The sequence below is a fragment of the Alternaria conjuncta genome, assembly GCF_024043145.1.
Source record: "Alternaria conjuncta strain BMP 0040 chromosome Unknown scaffold_27, whole genome shotgun sequence".
NCBI classification, from domain to species: domain Eukaryota; kingdom Fungi; phylum Ascomycota; class Dothideomycetes; order Pleosporales; family Pleosporaceae; genus Alternaria; species Alternaria conjuncta.
Window position 1 is genome coordinate 59,553 of NW_026250116.1, and position 20,133 is coordinate 79,685.

General features: G+C 55.1%; 5 protein-coding genes across 5 annotated transcripts; 2 read left to right on the top strand and 3 right to left on the bottom strand.

Annotated features, from left to right (window-relative positions):
• Positions 1-2,482: 2,482 nt before the first annotated feature.
• Positions 2,483-4,132, bottom strand: J4E85_010850 (uncharacterized protein; the record flags this gene model as incomplete). Its single annotated transcript, XM_051475054.1, has 1 exon — positions 2,483-4,132. One exon carries the CDS (start codon positions 4,130-4,132, stop codon positions 2,483-2,485), a length of 1,650 nt encoding a protein of 549 aa, XP_051321080.1.
• A 2,670-nt stretch (positions 4,133-6,802) lies between these two features.
• J4E85_010851 (uncharacterized protein) lies at positions 6,803-8,467 on the top strand (the record flags this gene model as incomplete). The annotated part of the gene is made up of 5 exons (XM_051475055.1): positions 6,803-7,025; positions 7,451-7,577; positions 7,967-8,031; positions 8,085-8,170; positions 8,315-8,467. 5 exons carry the CDS (start codon positions 6,803-6,805, stop codon positions 8,465-8,467), a joined length of 654 nt encoding a protein of 217 aa, XP_051321081.1.
• Positions 8,468-12,263: 3,796 nt separating this feature from the next.
• Positions 12,264-14,093, top strand: J4E85_010852 (uncharacterized protein; the record flags this gene model as incomplete). Its single annotated transcript, XM_051475056.1, has 7 exons — positions 12,264-12,377; positions 12,433-12,478; positions 12,534-12,640; positions 12,691-12,735; positions 12,850-13,615; positions 13,665-13,959; positions 14,015-14,093. The coding sequence occupies 7 exons, from the start codon at positions 12,264-12,266 to the stop codon at positions 14,091-14,093; spliced, it is 1,452 nt and encodes a 483-aa protein (XP_051321082.1).
• A 3,744-nt stretch (positions 14,094-17,837) lies between these two features.
• Positions 17,838-18,808, bottom strand: J4E85_010853 (uncharacterized protein; the record flags this gene model as incomplete). The annotated part of the gene is made up of 3 exons (XM_051475057.1): positions 17,838-17,874; positions 17,900-18,623; positions 18,727-18,808. The coding sequence occupies 3 exons, from the start codon at positions 18,806-18,808 to the stop codon at positions 17,838-17,840; spliced, it is 843 nt and encodes a 280-aa protein (XP_051321083.1).
• Positions 18,809-19,044: 236 nt separating this feature from the next.
• J4E85_010854 (uncharacterized protein) lies at positions 19,045-20,078 on the bottom strand (the record flags this gene model as incomplete). Its single annotated transcript, XM_051475058.1, has 2 exons — positions 19,045-19,587; positions 19,638-20,078. The coding sequence occupies 2 exons, from the start codon at positions 20,076-20,078 to the stop codon at positions 19,045-19,047; spliced, it is 984 nt and encodes a 327-aa protein (XP_051321084.1).
• Positions 20,079-20,133: the final 55 nt, after the last annotated feature.

Genomic DNA, 20,133 nt, shown 5'->3' on the forward strand with positions numbered 1-20,133 from the left:
GGGCGAGTGCGGGTTTGGCGTTGCGCAAGGCACCGTGGACATTTTGCGACGAGAAAATACGCGCTGAATCAAAACGAAAAAGCGTTGGTCTCCTTTGCTCGACCTGATCCGCATGCATGCGCAGTGTTATGCCAGCTATACCGAACATGCGAACTAGCGACTACAACGGCATAACTGTGCATGCTATCATACTATAACGTACCTCGCTATTGAACTCTCATAACACAGCTATCCACACTAGCGTGCGTACGTACGCATGTTACACGACAGATGTCAGTACCGATCCCAACACCCCAAGCCCACCTGCCGACTCCCTTGTAATGTCACAACCAAAACCCCCTCAACACCGATCGTGCCTCCCATCCCCTCTCGTTGTTCCGAGAAACGATGGAGCAATGGCTATACCCCTTGTGGACGCAATGCCATTGTGTAGCAAGATTGCGACAAGGTCACCCTCGCCGGTTGATTCCATTCCATTCCATCCCAGGTCCTTGCTTCACCCCAGCTCAACCCCCGCAACGGCTTTTACATCTCCTTACAGCTCCCTTCGCCGCTCGCGTATACAGTACGGTTACCTGCACATTGCGCATAATCCATTCGCCATGGACACGGACCCCCTCGATTGGATGACACTGCATCGTGGGCGAAGGACGTGGTAAAGGCGTAGGCAGCTGATTGGCTGCGGGACCCGAGGCCGTTTTGCAGACCGATCGTAGCGTGCTTGGAAGGTAATGTAAGCATGGGGGGTGATCTGCCGGCAGGAATGGCGGGGACGCAGGACGGGGTATATGAAGGGGGGATATAGGTGTTTCGTGTCGGAACGGACTGCATGGCATGGGTATGGCTTTTGTGATGAGGGGATTGCGAGGGATGGTTTGGTTGGTGGGAAAGTCGGCCGGGATGTCTAACTATATTTCTCTTCGCTGTTTCTAGGAGTATAGGGTGGGATGCGTGGGTATGAGCGGCTGTGGAATGCGTGCATGGTGGACTTGCGTTTTCTACCAAACTACCTCGTCCGCATCAAACGTATGGGAATGCGCAATCAAAACCTCTCCCATCCCCGTCCAAGTTATCCCGACCCAACCAGCCAGCCAACCAGCCGACCAACCAAGCCAGGTCATTGTTTCTTCTTCTCGTCACCTGCATATACCACTCACAACCCATACACACCCATACATATCTGCATTCCCCATCCTCCACCGTTCACGACTCACCCCACCACCCGAAACAACCAAACACCCGGTCTCACCTTCGGAACGTTCTTCGGACATGGGCATGTGCTTGAAATTGCTTTTTGAATTTTTATCCCTTCGTTAGCCGTTGAGATGCGCGGCGGCTAGATTTGCTTTTTCCCTACTTTACCATAAGCCCTAGATGCGGTATTGTTGTACGAGATCCAGCGCTATGTACTATGGCGCCGACGCCACAGCTTAGCTGACCAAGTAGTTCGTGTATCACAATCTTGTCACGGTCTTTCAGATTGCGTCAAAGCGGCGGCAATGGCGATTCGCTCGTAATCTGGGAATTGTGAACGCTGTGAGGCTGAGACACGGGAGAGGCGTGGTAGAGCCGCAGGAATCCGGAATGTTGCTTTTGTGGACCTTTTCGTCCTCCACACTGGCTGCCTGGCGGGAGGACTGTGGCGGTCGCCTCCACCGCGGAACGGACAGGGAGGGGCGCGGCTCGACCAACTTCACCTCACTCGACAAGGCATGAGAGACGGGCTTATTGATGTAGATGAAATTGTATCTGGGACCAATCGGCCCCTACCAGAGCCCATGAACTGGAAGGCAGAACACGCAGAAGCAAGAATTCCCAGAAGGCCCATCGTAACCATAGCAAGCGTTATCCGAACGTCTTCTGCATCTATCATTCTCTTCCCACCAACATAAGTGCTGACACCATAGAACGCCAACAATCCGAAACGCGCCGACCATGCTTACATGTGCCTCTCATAAACAAAACCATCATTAAAGAAGACAAGAGTGGTGATGTGCAAAACTGCAGGTAAACAACCGTGACACGCCACATACATGCGAGAAAGATGTAAATAGATGAAGGAAAGCGAGTCGCAGAGCTGCCAGAAGGAGAGACCGCCGTGTACGGAGAGTGTCGAATACCGAAGCGGCGAAGACCTTCGTGCTCCGGTTGGTAGGCTAAGCTCGGGTGATGATGAGCGGGAAACCAGGGTGATGATGTGCCACGGAGGGGTAGAACATATTATGCAACGAAATGGGAAGTGCTTTGATGCAGGCGAGAGCTTCATCCGTCCTTGGCCAGCAGAGACGGTACGCGCGCGGGCGACGACATGCCGAGGAATGGTCGACCGGTGTGAGGTGTCTTTAGCCTCATTGTAGCAGCTCTAGCGTATGCATCAAGCAGGATGCAGGAACGGGTGCGGGGTATCGCGGGGTATCATAGTGAAGGAATCGACAACGAGACAAGAAGGCCGGAAGAACAGAGACAGCTAGTAGGCTTTGGATCAGTTCATGTCCATGCCGTACTCATCCTCCTCTTTGAGACTAGACCAGTACTGCTGCTGGTTCGATCCAGAACCGCTACCGGTACTCTGCATGCCTGGGCTAAGACTCTGTGGAGATGCGCCGCTGATGGGTTCACCGGCCAAGTTGGTGTGCTTGGGCACTCGGAGTCCGGAGCCAGGGCCTCGCGAGTATCGGAAGGTACCCGAGCCGTTCTTCTCAAGAGCCTCGAGGATCTCGGTCTTCATGCGCTTCTCGTCTTCAGTCTGTTCGGTGACCCATTCTTCGCCAGTGGCTTGTTGAAGTCGTGCAGCTAGCTCGTCACACTCTTGAAGCTTCTTGGACAGCATCCACATAAGATCGCGAGTCCAGCTGACAGCACCGTTGAGGATGTCACCCTTGTTCGGGCCCTTGTCCTTCTCCTCGATGGGCAGTCCCTGTGTAATGTTACCAGCGGCCCGCCTTCCATTGCCACCAGCGAGAAGTGACGTTGCTTGTGGAGGCGACATGCCGGTGGCGCCCATGGTAGGTGACAAGGGGCCATTGTTGTTGATGTGCTTGCGGATCTTCTCGTCCTCGAGGCGATGCTGAGGTACAAGGCGAGACAAGTCGTGAATGCGCTCGTTGATGTTGTCCCGTCGGCGACGCTCGACCAAGTTATGAGACTCCCGACGCCGGCGCTTCTTGGCGTCTGCGTTCTGGCCAATATCGACCTTGGCAGGTAGTGAGTTGTGCTTGCCGGAATGCAGGACATCGGTGATCTGCTGGTGGTGCATGGTACCCTGGTGGGGCGACGCGGTGGGCGAGTCGATCCATGAGTGCGCACTTCCGGGAGTGCCGTCCCACTGGCCAGACACGCTCTTTTGATGGCGGTGCATGTTGGTCATGATTGGCTGAGTGAAGTTGCCAGAGTCTGGCGTGCCGAGGTGGAGACCAGCCATGGCAGGGGTCTTTGGTGACATGGGAGCACGGCTGTCAGAACCAGTCCGGCTCATGGTGATACGCTGGCGCATGGATCCACTGGGCATGCTGCCAGGGAAGTTCATCCTCTGTGGTACTGATTGGTACTGGTTGAAGTCGAAGTTGCCAGGGTGGTTGAAAGGGCTGTGGATGGGCAGGTCGTCTGGGGTGTTTGAGTAGACCTGGTTCATGTTTGGGTTGTTGGTGTGACTGTGGTAGTAGTCTTGCTGGCCAGCCTGCTCTTGGGCAAAGTTGTTGAAGGCTGGTTGTTGTTCGAAAGTGCCAAGTGACTCGGCAAGTTCGTCGTCGGCGATACCTGCTCCGCCCTGCATGTAGCTGTTGCCGGCGAAGTGGTTACCCATCATGCTCCCGCTCATGTTGAGCTCAGAGGGGTTGATGCCATTGGCATTCTCGTGCCCAGCGAACTGAGCGTTAGCGTATTGGTGGTTCATGTCAAGGCCATTGTGACCGAGAAAGCGTTGGTTGAAAGACATCTCGTCGACTTCTTCTTTGATGTATGGTTGAGGTGATCCTGTGCCAGTCATGTTGAAGATATCAGCGTCTAGCACGTCGTCAGAGGGAGAGTCGAAGCCAAGGTCCAGCCTCGCAATCGGCTTTTGAGGAGAGTAGGAAGAGGGAGGAGTGAAGAGAGCGTCCGCTTGAGGGACAGTCAGTATGGTCTCGTAGTACATGATAGAAATTGACGTTGGAAATGACGGAAGAGGAAGTGCGGGGAAGGGGAGGAGAGATGAGAGTCTGATATAGGAAATGGATGCACTCTAGCGCCGTTCTCATGACGGTGCAGAGTGGGGGACGTCACAAAGGCGTACTTACTAGGCTTTGGCATTACTGTGGGTTGCAGTATTCCAGGAATGTGGATGTGTATGATCTGAAACGATCTGTCGTCGATCTAAGCAAGTGACTAAGGATCGCGCTCGCAGCTTGCAGGATGATTGCAGCACGAGGCGGTCTGTGTCGCTATAAGGACCCTGGCAGATGCTTGCTATCTGGTGTGCACAAGGACAGTGCGAGCAAGCTGAGAGGCCTAGCTAGTGACGCCTGATAGGGACGAGCAAGCCTCTGATCTGGGGCAGAGGAGGCTAGTGTTTGTCTGCGCAGAAGACGTTAGTGCCATGTTCTGTATGCAAGAGTTGTCGTTCTGGGAAGTATCGCTCACCGGTTCGGGTCTGCTGGCGTGGAGGTGGTTGTGGGGGAGTGAGGGCACTCGGAGCTGTGTTCCGGGATCAAACTGAGAGCATATGTCAGCGCACAGTCCAGCAGTCTGAAGTGTTGGGCGGTTGAAGGGTTGGTTGCATGAGTGTGGCGCACAGCGAGGTAACCCGCGAGGCGAGCGACGGCGGACGACAGCCGTGCAGCAGCCCGGCGCTGTGGGGATGGTGGTACAGGGGACAAAAGCAGCGAAACCGTCACACACGGCCGCGGTATGGCTGGCGTGGTCTTGACAACGCAGGCCGAAGCGAGGTGCGGTGGAGTGGGAGAGGCGGTGGTAAAGGAAAGAGCAGCCGGACGTTGACTCACCTCGGAACTGAAGGAAGGCGCAATGGGATGCACCTGCAACACTCGGTCTCTCGGTCGCGGAGAGAAGGAGTGAGGTCGCTCGGGCGGATAGCTGCGGCGGTTCACGGGCAGCAAACTTGGTCGTCGAGGGTGGTGGTGGAGGTCGTGGTCTGGATGCAGCGGCGTGGGGTGGGACAAAGAGGTTTGCCTTGGTGGTCGAGGGCGGCAGCAATGGAGAGGTGAGGTGCTGGTCGAGTGGCAACTATGTCGTCTTGCAGTAAGAGGCCTGGTGCGACGGGCGTGGTGGTGGGTAAAATAGCGGAGGTGGGATATGGAGAAGGAAGTCGGGGGATATGGCGGGGAGGGATCAAGGGTGGGATGTGCCTGGTCGTGGTGGAGCAGAGCGTGGTAGGCGGGCTGCCGTGCGTTTGTTTGGCAACAGTCTGCGGCACAGGCTGAGGATATTGCGCTGGCTGCAGCGGCTCTCTCTCTCTTGAGCGACGACGGGGCAGCTGAAGCGAGGCGTCGGTGTGGGAGGGCCCTAAGCCGGAAGGCGGTCAGAGAGGTGGTGGTGCTAGTGCGCGCGCCAAGCGGCTATGGGCAATGGCGAATCAGCCTGTTTGACGCGGATCGCAGCCAGCGAGGGCTCTGGCTTGGGAACGGCAGAGAGTAGCACGGCGCGCCGAGACGATGCCGCTGCGGTGGTGCGTAAGATGGGGATGACGTGCGGCGGCGTACAGAGATAGGCGTACGGGATAGGCGTACGGAGATGAGGGCGTCGTGGAGAGGTGGAGGGAAGCTCGGCCCGCGGTGGTCCGCAGATATAGTGATGAGTACTCCACAGGTAGACATACACTGAGTATGTCGTGAGAGGGAAATTATTGGACAGGTAGAGACGCGGCACGGCCGCATAATATACACCTCGCTGCTCTGGCGGCTCTTCGCCATCTCTCACCCGCCTTACGCTGAGTGTGGCTCTGCCTGTTGCCCACCCCGGTCCTGCGCCCACCCCGGCAGCAAGGTGTGGCCTCTTTTGGTCACGAACGAGGTAATCTTGTCTCAGCTACCCGGTTTCTACGCAGCGCTGGGTGAGGGCGCGCAATGTGACTCACTAAAGGGCTTCGGGCTCCTGTCAAGCGTCATCCATTGTCGACAGTCCAGGGCAGCCATGGCCGACCTGGCCGAGAGTGTGTGTGGTTCTCCAGGCCATGGTCCTTGATGCTTGCTAGGCTCATGGCAGCGGGAGACGATCTCGCGCTAGTCGCTAGAGCACCGAGGCGACGCTAGACTCTCAATGCCCTTCACTTTCACCCTCCACCACGACGACTAGGCGGATCGCATACGACACGCCGGAGAGTTCCTTCCTGCTCTGCGTCGCCCGCCGCCCAATCACACGCGCCGCAGCCGCCCCCCGGTCCTTCGCTCCTTCCGCTACACCTTCGCACCCTCTGCGGCCTCGTCACAAGCCTCGCCCATCCGTCGTCCCATCTGAGACGCCTGTCTGACATCTGCCATTGGCCGTCTGCCTCCTACACCGCAGGTCGATCATCTGCACGAAATCCTCCGGTCCGTCTTCGCAGTAGCAGCAGTGGCACCGAATCGAACAAACCGCTGCTGTGCCCTCCCACGACGCGCCCAAGCCACTCACCGCAGCGGGGCCCAGGCAGCTACACATACACCAGCCAGGGTCGACGGCCGCTATCTGCTAGCCGTACCAAGACTCGCACCTCCACGGCTCTTTGTGTCGCCTGCTGCGGCTTCGACCAAAGCTTCTCCTGACTAACTGCCATCCTCACACCTGGGCATACTGAGATCCGCTAGCACCTCGTGTTCACCTCTCCAACATGGCCTCCGCTTCCTTCCGCGACTCGATGAACTCGCTCGGCTGGAGCAGGAGAGAGGCAGACGCGCCCATCAATACCGCGCCGCCCTCCTTCCTGGGCCGCATCCAGAACCTGAATCCCTTCGGCGAGGGAGGCTATGTCCGACTTCCCATAACAGAGGGCAACCCTGGCGCCCCTCTCCCAGCGCCTACCCGCAGAGAGGAGGAAGAGGGGTGGTTTGCGCGTAAGTCTACGTCTTCCATTGCATCCTGTGGCAAAACACGTCCACCTTCCTTACGCGTCTCTCTCGCTCCTCATCTCCACTTTATCTGAGATATACCCTACTGCTACAACCCCTCCCACTATAGCTGTGGCGCGTGATGTCATCAGACGACAACGGTCGGGGCTAGTTTCACCAGCACCGCCATGGTTCTTTGTCTTCCTTCCATGTTCTGTCAGATGGCATTCTTGAAATGCGCATGCCTCTAGTTGGGGAGATATCCATAATTCCACAGGCATCAACGTGTCATCTGCCTGCGAACCGTACCCGGCCGCGCGACAACCGACAATGTGACAGAAGGGAGTTCCTGCGTTACCACTTCGGATGCAGGACCCTCGCATTGCACACACCTTTGACTCATGTTTACGTCCGCTAACCCATACCTGCAGTGAGTCGGTGGGACCGATTGCTCGTGTTTGGTGGGCTGCTCATTGCTGCCTTGGCAATGTTTGCTACTTGTATTGGCCTGATGTTTACGCCTGTCTTTCTGCTCAGGCCGCGCAAGTTTGCCATTTTGTAAGTCCTCAGCTCTCCTGTTGCCTCGCATCCAGCCAAAGGCGCCCTGCATGCAGCCTTCTCGCCAGTGGTGAGATCATACAAGGCGGATAGGCAGTGACACATACTGCATACGTCCTTCGGCACGGCTATGCGAACTCATGCAATCTGCAATGTCAAGGATCGCATCTTCCGCTCACCGACTGCGGACGTTAGCCTGCACGAATCCAGTCGCTTGACTCTCTAGCCACCAGAGATCGGCGCTGGACCCTCTGTAGCGATCATGCGGGTCCAAGGTTCGGCGCGCTGCAGGGTGCAGACAACCTTCATCTAGTCCAGACTCTGCCACGCCAAGTCGTATGCACATCACCTGAAGAACGTTAGCGCTAACATCCATGGCCTGATTGCAGATGGTCCATGGGAAGCGTTCTCTTTCTGGCAGCTTGGGGTGTCCTCATGGGCCCTATGCAATACGGTAAGCAGCCTCATTATTCGAGCCCACCACTACCGTCGCTGACAAAATATCAGTTCAGCACCTCATTTCTGGTCCGAGGCTTCCGTTCACTGCTGCTTACTTCGGCAGCATCGCTCTCACACTCTTCTTCTCTCTAGGTGTAAGTTCAAGTTCTTACCCCAGTACATTTATCCCTGCTACATGTCGACCCTTGTTCATGGCTGCCCGAGAGCGAGCCCCCACGCCTCCCTTATCGATTATCGTCCCCATAGTTTGTGTTTACTGACACTGTCCGCGTGACTAGCTCCACAGCACCATCTTGACCTTCGTTGCGGCTATCGCCCAACTAGTATGTCTATTATGGTACATCGTCTCGTATTTCCCAATGGGCTCCACGGGCCTGCGGTTTGCAGGACGCTTTGGCGCGAACCGTGTGACAGCTTGGATGAACGACTGAGTTCGTTGATGTGTGCATTACGAATGCTGTCTTGGCCATCGTGGCTATGTTGCTCTGTACATACAAGTAGGTCGACGCAACGCGCGTCAAGAATATCATCATCATGTCTGCCAGAGCAGTATATTGCCTCGACGCGAAAAAAGACTCATCTACCAGGATGCATCCGATATGCTTCTTCCAAGCCCATCACGTTGCGTAGTCACGCACGCGTTGCTCTCTCCACGCTTCCCACTCGCGCTCTGTGATTGATCGGTCGGCTCGCAAAGATGTGCCACACCAAACGTCGCGAGCTTCAGAACTGGGCATAGACTGCGCAGCTAGTGCGGCGTTCAAGCAGCGTTTCATCGTTTCATACACTAGCTACAGGCCTATCGCCACATGTGCATTTCCAAGCCGATTTCCCGACATGTTCTTGACATCCACCAGACCTGTTCAATATACTTGATACTTGCAGTTCCGCCTCCCGAGCCAGAAGTGTGAAGGAGTGACTGACTTGACTGGAGGTCGTGGTGTCTCACATGGACGGCCTACCAGAATGCGTTAAATCAGCCCCTCGGATGTGAATGTTGATCATGCACTGTATCCAACCTCGTGGCGAAGTTCACTACAAACGCCAGCCCAGCCTTAGTCTACGCAGCACTGGATTGTTAATCCGACTGGCTGTATCCTTGACTACGCAGTTCGTACGAGTCGTAAGTTCGCACCGATCAGCAACAAGGACGGATCGGCGCTGCGAACGGAAGGGAAGTTACTGCGTGGGTGTACGTCAAAAGGCAGGCGCAGAGTGTCGATCGAAGATCAACCCCAAAGAACAGGGTCCATCCCGAGAATGCGCCGTCCGTTGCAAGGTGCGCCAAGCGTGCAGACAGAAAGGCGCACGCTGCGAACGGCTCTGACACCATCTTTGCGCGTTCTAACTAGTTGGGTTGTTGTTGCATCGCGCCATCACAGGTAGAAAGCAGCATAGCATAGTGGCTTGCGCCTGGTTTAGGTTTAGACGGAAAGCAGGTTGGTTGCGTATTTGACACGCCTACGCCTCTCCTGGGAACATGACTTATTCCCAACTCCGTTGCGCGGGTTTACGTTCGTTCGCGCGATACGCGATATGTTCGCATGCTGCAAATCATGCAATCAAGCTGCAATCACCCGACAGAAACAGCCCTAGTCCTGGTTTACTCCGTAAACCTACCAAACCTTGGAACGTAAATGCAAGGAGAGATGATGCGAAAGCGAGGCAAGTTTAACGAAGCGATAGTGAGCCAGGGTTCATCCTAGCGAGACAAGTCTAGATGGGATGACTGACTGTCTTTAATGAAGAGGAAGAAAAAGGGCCTCGTGATCTACATATCTGCACGACAGAAATACACTCGAGTTTTGGGCGTGGGCGGTTTATCGCGATCAAGGGAAGAATTGTAGTGGTGTAGTGGCATGGCTTCTCTAGACTGGGAGAGGGCGACCATCGTACAGGGATAGGGATACCCCGCATCGCCTGCATTGCGCATGCAAGCATGGGCGCTTACGCACCTCCGTCTGCACGCCAACCGCCACAACAACGTGCAACAGGGTCGGGTCGTTTGCTCCTCAAAGCAAGGTATGCAGGTCGCAGCGCTGGTGGCCGCTGGGCGCATTACTTGCAAAATAGGAATGCGACTAAGGCGTGGGCCTAGATAGATGGTGTACCAAGGTTATTGCGCGAGGCGGTCAAGGCGGTCAAGATTGCGACTAACAGAGGCATGGGCATGAACAGATGGGGACCAGCACTACTGTTCTTTATTGGGCGCGAATCGCGGTTCCGATTCTGCACCTGGACGTACTATGCAAGACTAGCCTGTGCTGTCGTTGACAAAGGAAGAAGCAAAAGTTTGGTTCGCGATGAATGAGCGGTCAGAGAGTGTGTGTGTGAGTGTGAGATGAGAGGAGCCCGTGAGGGTAATGACGACATGATTTCCGCGCTCTCTCCGAAAGTTTAGCAGTAGCAAGCTATTATGGGTGATATCAAGGGCTGGGCCTGGAATGGGTAAAGTAAGATTTCGGTATTGGGTGCCGAGGGAGGTGTGTGGTTTCTATTGTCAAATCTACGAACAAGTCTGATATCTTGATTTTGGTTGATATCAGGTGCGGTTGGGTAGAGGGCACAGGGTCGGAGGTGGGTTCCGATGGTCATTCGGGCCTTTTGTGGCGCAGATCGCGTTTGGCATCGTGAGGCGAGATGGGCGAGTGTGGCTTTGGTTTGCTGTGTGCGTATGGACCGGATGGTTTTGGTTGTTGTAGGTGTAATCATGCAATAGACGCGTAACAGCAGCGAAGAAGGTGCTTACTTTGCTGATGCATGCCGATAGGCGCGGAGTCGCTTCGCCTTGTCGGACAAGACTCGCTTCACCTTGGTGAGATTACGCTTCGGGACTGTCAATACTCGAGCGTCCTTCCCCATGCTGCTGCTTTGGGTGTTTGCTAGCGAAGTATGCTGAGGAGGGTCTCGCCACGTTCAGTAATCTATCAGCGCTGTCTGGATCAGGACGAGCATATTTGCTGCGAGTTCAGCTGGTTTGTGACACGCGATGTTGCGTCGTCCCTCGTTCAGAAATCGCATAGGTAGCATCTGCGAGATCAGATGTGTGTCACGACGGGTAAGGCTGGTAATTCAGCTTTCGATCACCGTCGTCGTGCCGTGCATAGGCGAGGTCCGCTCGCGGGACTGATGTCGTACGGGACCTCGTGAGTATAGGGCTGACAGAGGATTTATTGTGGCGTTGACGTTTCTGGATTTGACGTCTGAGAAGAGCTGGAGAAAGAATGGGATGGATGGAACGGGAAGGATCGAGGTGTTGAGGGTGTGAGGGGCAGTTGGTGGCCTTGTTTTGGAGTGGTGAGATGTGGAGGATGCGGAAAGGTATGCGATGATGTGTTATGACTGAGGCTGACTGAGTGAGGATGCGCGGCGTGTCTCTGGTGATGAGGATACTGAACGTCGAGATAGAATGGTCGGCGATGCATTGCGTTCACTGTCGCGACGACTACCACACAGGAAGTATTACGATGCGCGTGCATAGCCTCTCGACATAGATGCGTGGCCTTGATGCAACTTCATTATTGTAAATGGTAGTATATAGAAGGAATGCGCATCAGTCTGGCAACGCGCTCCCTACGTACCTAGGTAGTCACGAACAAGAAAGTATACCTAGGTACGCCTTGGTGTTGAGCACAACTCCAAATCGTGACTCGGGCTTCTTCATCCACCCAACAACTCCGACTCGTACATCCAAAAATGCTGACTACTTTCTTACTCGAGCCTTTACAATCATACCCACAGCTCCACTGCCACATACTAGCAGCGAATCGGCGTGGCATGAAGTCCGCTCTTTCCCGGCGTCGCAAGTCCGTGGAGCTACCCCTCTTCGACCCTCATCGGCAGTTGCGCATCTTCACGCTCAAACCAAACTCGTCGGCGCTGACAGCTGGGCATGACGACGAGTGCTCACCTCCGCTGGTGTCGGTGCCATCGCTGATTGGACGATTTCCGAAAGGATTACCAGGAGTGGGAACTCGGTCACCGGAATTGCTATGCACGATGCGGCTTCCTGCGACGCGAGATTGTGGGGTCGAGCAAGTGTGGGGTCGTAGGAACACAATGCCATTCTTCTTTTGACGCGGGTCTTTCTGGTCTACCAAGCTCTCGTTCGATCATCATCTACACTATCGCACAGCATACCTGCGTCTACTCTTTCAGTCTAATCTATTAGTCTCACACCGATCTCATACAGTACCTTCACTGAACGGTCACAACGATCGCGTCATCATGCCGGAACAGCTCAAAGATCCAAAGGAGTACCAGAATATCTTCCACTGGGCGGAGACGCAGAAGGACGGAGCGATACCTTCCTTCGGCACGAGGAAGAATGATCCATATGAGGTGAGCTGACACTGACGACACGATATCTTGGAGTTCGCTGCTGACATGCGCACAGTACCAATCTGGGTTCGGCAACAGCTTCGAATCAGAGGCAGTGCCAGGTGAGTACCGCGTACATCCGAGCTATGCGACGAGAAGTTGACCGATCTCTTCTAGGAACTATTCCAAAAGGCCAGAACAACCCCAGAAGCGTCAGATTCGGACTGTATGCAGAGCAGATGACCGGTTCCTCTTTCGTCGCTCCCAGACATCTGAACAAGAAGGTCAGTACCCTGTTTGAAGGAGGGTATATTGATGCTGACATCTTGATTAGGCCTACCTATATAGGGCGCGTCCGGCCGTTGCGCACCAAGGATTTGTAAGGACTCTTTTCCTGGACTTCGGCTGCGCGCTTTGACCGATCGCGCAGTCAGATTGATAGCGCGCCGAAACGATGTCTGATCACTTGTCTCATTTGCTGACAAACTTCTAGACCGACCTCCCCGATAACGAAGATACCGAGTCAAACTACCTCCCCGTGAACAAGCGCGTTCATGTCTCGCCCACACAGCTAGCATGGCTTCCGTTCGATACCCCGACAGATGGCGATGTTGACTTCATCTCTGGTCTCAAGAGCATTGCTGGCTCTGGCGACCCAACACTCCGCGAAGGCCTAGCTGTCCACACGTACCTCTGCAATGCGAGCATGAACAAGAGAGCGGCGGTAAACTCGGATGGTGACTTCCTGATCGTGCCCCAGCTAGGAGCCTTGGACATCCAGACCGAGTTTGGGCCTATGTATGTGCAGCCAGGCGAGATTTGCGTCATCCAGCGAGGACAGCGATTCAGAGTCAAGGTTGAAGGACCAACGCGGGGTTACATTCTCGAAATCTGGGGTTCGCAGTTCCAACTCCCTGAACTCGGTCCTCTCGGTGCGAATGGACTTGCTAACGCTCGGGACTTTTTGCACCCGGTCGCGAAGTACGAGATTGAGCAAGAGTCGTGGGAGATTGTGTACAAGCTCGCTGGCAAGTTCTTCGTCAGCAAGCAGGAGCACTCACCGTTTGATGTCGTTGCATGGCATGGCAACTACGTACCGTACAAGTACGATCTGACCAAGTTCGTCAATGTTGGTTCGATTTCGGTTGATCATATTGATCCATCCATCTTCTGCGTCATTACCGCACCTTCGCGCGACCCCGCGGCGCCGCTTGCAGATTTCCTGATCTTCAGCCCGCGCTGGGATGTGGCTTCACACAGTATGTGCTCGAGACTCTTTATGCGCTGGAGATGCTGACGGAAATCTAGCCTACCGACCACCTTACTACCACCGGAACGGAGCATCTGAGCTCATGGGCCTGATCTATGGCGAGTACGCAGGACGCTCGGATGAGTTCCAACCGGGAGGCATCAGCTTCGAGTGCGGTTTCGTACCCCATGGTGTCGCGTACGAAGAGTTCAAAGCGGCAAGTGCAGCACCGCCGCCTGAGATGCAGATCTCCAAGGGCGCCGTCGCGTTTATGATGGAGAGCTCGAGGATGTTCACCATCACCGACTGGGCGTGGAACAGCAAGAAGAAGCACGAGCACGACCCAAAGATGTGGTATGTATTGATCAGGCAAGAGAGAATCAATGAAATGAGGCTAATCGAATGATAGGGACAACCTCGTGGACAACTTCTCGAAGCACAAGGACGAGGTTGAGAAGATCTTGGCTGAAGGTGTAAGGAAACTATAATGCGGCACAGTTACGATTATATAAACAGACATCGGGAGCGACATGCAGCGGCGGGTCCGTGGATCTTTCGGTAAATCCTTTGTAGCTTTTGATAGTAATCGACCAGGGTTGTGCATACAGACATATGCAAGTGCGTAAATGCGATGTGAAGGAATGGGATGCTGCTCAAACGGGTTAGGCGGCTTCGACCCCGCGGGAGTCAGCCCCTGCCACAGCCACAGGCGGGCGAGTGATCTCATCGCTGTTTGGACACAGAATTGTCGCCATGACTCTAGACTGACCTCAACGCGACTGCGCCGTGTTGACGCCCTTTTAATGATTGTTCTTGCAGCGCCGCTCTGGTGAGAAACGCCCTTGCCCTGCTTGTTTTGTTGACTCATCGTTGCTGCGCACCTTGTCTCGCCTTTTTGCTTGCTGCCTGACCGAATGCTCGCTCGTCTTATTTCATTCTCCCCGCTCTCACGCCTTTGCACTGCACCACCCACCACCTTTCGCTTACCTTCGCCTCTCCTCCAGATACAACGTCCATTGCGAAGCGCTACTCGAACCTCCTCTACGCTCTCACGGTCCTTCCGATCGACGGCCATCATGGCGCACCGCGACCAAGCACCGTATGCGCCCCAAGACCCGAAGGAAATCACCGAGCTGGTCCACACCCTCGAGGCGCACCAAGGCAAGAAGGGCAAGGGCGGCTTCTCCGTCAAGAAGCACACGTTCCCGCTCCCCAATGGCCGCACCGTCGACTCGTGGAAGATGAACGAGTGGGACTACAAGAAGGCGAACCTCCCCACATACGCGCGAGGACTCTTCACATACAAGAACCGCGACGGCAACTACGAGATCGCCACACGAGGCTACGACAAGTTCTTCAACCACGGCGAGGTCCCGAAGACTCAATGGAAGAACGTGGAGCAACACACTCAGGGCCCGTACGAGCTGAGCGTCAAGGAGAACGGCTGCATCATCTTCATATCCGGCCTCGATGATGGCACATTGTTGGTGTGCAGCAAGCACTCCACCGGCCCACGAGGCGAAGAGCTCAGCCATGCGTGCGCAGGTGAGAAGTGGGTCGAGCGCCATGTTGCGACGGTTGGAAAGAGGAAGGAGGACCTCGCCCGCACACTCCGATCCATGAACGCGACACTGGTGGCGGAGCTGTGCGACGACGACTTCGAAGAGCACGTCCTAGCATACACCCCCGAGCAGGCTGGTCTCTACGTCCACGGCATAAACCTCAACCTACCCGAGTTCGCGACATACCCTGGCCACCTGGTGGACAAGTTCGCGGAGGAATGGGGCATGAGGAAGGTCACATACGTTATGGAGAACGACGTCAAGGAGGTTAAGAAGTTCTTGGACAAAGTCGCCGAGACGGGCAACTACGAAGGCCGCGACACAGAAGGCTTCGTTATCCGGTGCCAGGCGCGCGAGACCGAGGGTGCGCCGTATGTGGATTGGTTCTTCAAGTACAAGTTCGAGGAGCCATATCTCATGTACCGGCAGTGGCGTGAGTGCACTAGGGCTTTGATCGCTGGAAAACCACCGCGGTACAAGAAACACGAGGCCATCACAAAGGAGTACCTAGACTTTGCTCGCCGGCAGTTTGCTCAGAACCAAGGTCTAGCCAAACAGTACAACGCGAACCACGGCATCATCAAGATGCGCGACGACTTCCTCAAGTTCCGCGGAACAACCGGTGCGGATATTATCAGGCAGGAGCAGCTGAACGGGCCCGTCGAGAGCAAGAAGGCTGACAGGAATATTGTGCTTGTCCCTATTGCGACTATCGGATGCGGAAAGACAACGTTGGCTCTCGCTTTGGTGAAATTGTTCGGCTGGGGCCACTTCCAAAACGACAACGTCAAAGCGAAGAAGGGTCGCGGTCAAATCTTCGCTGACACCATCTCCTCAATGCTCGTCACAAATCCCGTCGTCATCGCAGATCGCAATAACCACCAAAAGCGCGAACGCGACCAGATCATCAATGACATCTCCAAGACCGTGTCTGATGCCCGGTTCGTCGCACTACATTATGTGCACGATCGATCCAACTACGATCGCATCCGACAAGCAACACAAAAGCGCGTGCTCGATCGCGGAGACAACCATCAGACGATCCAAGCAGGCTCGAAAGGCAGGGGCGAGATTGTCGAGATCATGGAAGGTTTCATGCATCGCTTCCAACCAGTCGACCCTTCGGACAAGCCAGATGATCTGTTCGATCTCGTCATCGACCTCGACCCTACGGTCGACTCGCGCGAGAACCTCGAGACGATCATCGCAAAGATGTTTGAGACCTACCCAGCCCTGTTCGCCGGTAAAGAAATGCCGACAGACCCAGATATGGACGCTGCCATCCAGTGGGCCATGAACGACTACACACCAGACTTTAAGATGGATCTTTCCCAAGGCAACAAGAACCAGAGGGGCAACCAGAATCCCCAGAACGGTCAACGAGCAGCCCACAACCAGCAAAACCAGCCCGCACCAAAGCCCAAGAAAGCGCCACGCATGGAGTACTTCTCCGTCCGCCTCGACCCCGGCCGCATCAACGCGATCCTCGAATCCTTATTCAGAGATAAAGACGCAAACACCGCAAGCATGTACAAGCAACTCAAGCAAAACAAACGCGTCCAAAACGAATTCCACGTCACCCTCATCCACCGCGCGTCTGCATCTCAAAACCAGGGATACTGGGATAAACTCAGCAAGTTACACGAAACTGCTCAGCGAACCAACACTACAGGTACCTGGGAGCCAGAACTAGGAAAATGCGACGTACAAATGGAGCGCATAGTGTGGGACGACCGCATCATGTGCTTCGTAGTTCGTCTGAATGGCTCTAGTACTCTTCAGATCGATAGCGCAGCTGGTACAACGACGGAAGAGTTGCTCTTCACAACTGTCAATCCTACTGCACACGTCACAGTCGGTACAGCGGCTCAGAACATCAAGCCCATGGAGAGCAACGCGCTCCTCCAGCGCTGGCTTAACGGCGGCTCCGGAGGCGACACTGGTATCGGTGAGATTAGCGTGAGGGGGAACCAGGTCCTGCAGGGGAGTGTGAGGGGCGTGTTGGGTCGGATGTAGGTCATCGATTCAACGGGGAATTTCGATGGTTGGAGCGATTCTCTCGAATGGAGAACCAGGTTTCAACGTGCCCAACAATGAGAAAGAGGACGGAGTAGAGAAGAAGATGGGCATGATGCCGATTGTGAGCTTGTGGGTCGCTGAGGACAGAAAGTCGGCGCTTGGGAGGGCAAGGAGGGAAGAGAAAAGGAGGGAGGGGAGGATGAGGATGGAGACTGTTTGAGTTGGGTTGCTGGAGAGGAGTTGCATTATTCCAGCGATCATGGCATTACGGAAGAAAGGATTGGATGGAAGCAGTCATAACATAGATACCTGACAAGCATGCCAATGAATAACAACGATACACTTCCAGCATGTACCATCCAACCGTCGATGATGGATTAGAGATTTTCAACATCGAGCATACAGCAATCCAACATCGACACTGCCGTCAATCAAGGGCTGCTAGAAGTACACACCCTCCTATACATCACTCACATATCAAGATTCAAAACCGAGTATGCTGCAACCTCTGTCATAGTCTATTCGTTGCTCACATGCCAACACCTGGACACCCCCTCTAATAAACAGCCGGAAAAACCCCCACCCGCCCCCCATCCGTCAATTGCGTAGTCCCATTAACATAACTCCCCCCCTTCCCCACCAAAAACAGCATCAATCCAGCGATATCCTTAATCCCGCCCATCCTCCCCTGCGGAATCTGATTCGTCCCATACACTGGATTCAGACCAGCCGTCATATCACTCGGATACGGCCCGGGACACACAATATTACTGCGTATACCCCATTCAGACAGGAACGTCGCCATCATCTTGCCCAAGTGGGCGGCGGCCGCTTTGCTGGCGTTGTAGGCGAGGCCGGCGGAGACCCAGCGCATGTAGGAGGCGACGGAGGCGATGGTTATGATGTGCGCCATGCGGTCGTCGTCGCTATCAATCCCGTTTTTTGTGGCGAGGTCGGTGGAGCGGGCGCGCGCGTTTCCTGTGCCGGTGACTTTTCCGGGGCTCCAGCCTCGACGTGTGTTTGCTGCTTCGAGGAGGGGGAGGAAGGTGGCGGAGACGCCGATGACGGATTGCGTGTTTATTGCCATGGCGTCTTGCCAGCCATCATATCCAGCGACCATGGTTTCTGAGAGCTGTTGGATGGACTCGGCTTTGTAGATGTCGGCGCCGTTTTTGGGGCCGATGACGCCCGCGTTGTTTATTAGGACGTCGACGTAGCCGATTTCTTTTTTTATGGTATCTGCGGCGGCGCGTACGGAGGAGAGATCGGTGACATCGCAGGGGAGGGCGTGGAGGGTGCCGGTGCTGTTGGAGTCGCGCGGTACGTTGGCTTGGAGGTCGTTGACGGCTTTTTCGAGGACTTCGCGGCGGCGGCCGAGGAGGTAGATTCGCTCAGCGCCATTTTGGTAGAGTGCTGATGCTATGGCGAGACCGAGACCTGTGATTGTGTAAGCCTCTGGCTACGGATACTTTGAGCTCGAGCATGTCGAGGCGTGAGGGCGCGGGGCTTGGTGGGGTAGCTCGAAGCTTGAGTAACGTACCACTGCCGCCGCCTGTGATGACCACCACTAGCCCTTTCGCCGAGAAGATGTCGTTTGGTCTGATTGGTGTTGAGACGTCCATGGTGATGAAGGTTGGAGAGAATACGGAAGATGCCAGAAAAGTGACTTGACTTTCACAGAGGAAAAGACGGACTTTGCTACTCCGACATAGAGCACAATGATTGCGTCACAGACGGAAATAAGCCGCTTGCAAAAAGATCCCGCGGCATGCTGCGCGTTGACTTCCGATTACGATGGGTATCATACGAACCTGCAGACCTGGTGAACGCCATTCCCTTTGTGCTTTTCATATGCCAACTAGCTGATACCCCCAATAATCTTCAGCCCCAAATTGTCCGCGGAGTATGCGAGGATATACCGGCACGGATGCCAGGCAACGTGGGACGCTGGAGTCGGCACATCGACCGTGTGTACAATCTCTCCGGTGTGAACATGCGCGATGCGAATCTTCTTCTCTTCCTTGTCGTCGGAGCCCGCAGTGACATAGCTGCCGTCGAAGGAGAAGTCGACTGACTTGATGATGCCGCCGGTCAATTCCAATGTCCGTGTGCATATCCATTCTTGTGTGTCCCAGAGTGAGATGAGCGCATCGCCTCCGCCAGCTGCCAGGTATTCGCCGCTGGGCGATAGTGATACAGCGTAGCATGCAGAGGTATGAGCATTTAAAGTCATGGCGTTTTCGAAAGACGGGTAACGTAGGCTTCTGACGCTGCCGTCGCCGGCTGTTGTGTAGAGGTGATTGCCGGACCAGTCGAAGACGCATTGGTTTGTTTGGAGGACTTGTTGGTGTTCGGAGAGGATGCTTAGGGTCGATCGGTCGATGGTGACAAGGAGATTATCCTAGGGAATGTCAGCATGTATGTTTTGCATGGCTATGGAGGGGGTCTAACCTTTCTACCTGCAACCAACTCGTTCCCATCTGGCGTCCACGCCAACGTGAATGGGCACTCGCCGACCTTGACTTCGCCCACACTAGCCTTGGACCGTATATCCCAGAACCTGACCATGCCATCGGACGTGGAGCTTGCGAGCTCGTTCTCGTTGATTGGGTGGAAGGAAACGCGTTCGAGGGCTGCTGTCGTGTTGGGCGTGCGCAATTCAGTCGAGTTCTTAGCATTCGTCTTCTCAGGGTTCCAGATGCGCAGTGTCCTATCTGCGGCACCTGTCGCGATGAATGTGCCAGAGGCGTTCCATGATAGCGTGCGGATGTAGTGCGAGGATGATACGGCGTTCGGGCGTGGGCTGTCTTGGTACACGGATGTCTTGAGCTTTCGGAAGTGTTCGTGGAAGGAGTCTGATTTGATTGAGCGCGCGCGTATCGGAGGTGCCATTGCTGAGGTATAGAGATCCACGCGACTGGTGAGGGGCTGTGGGTAATGCGACGGC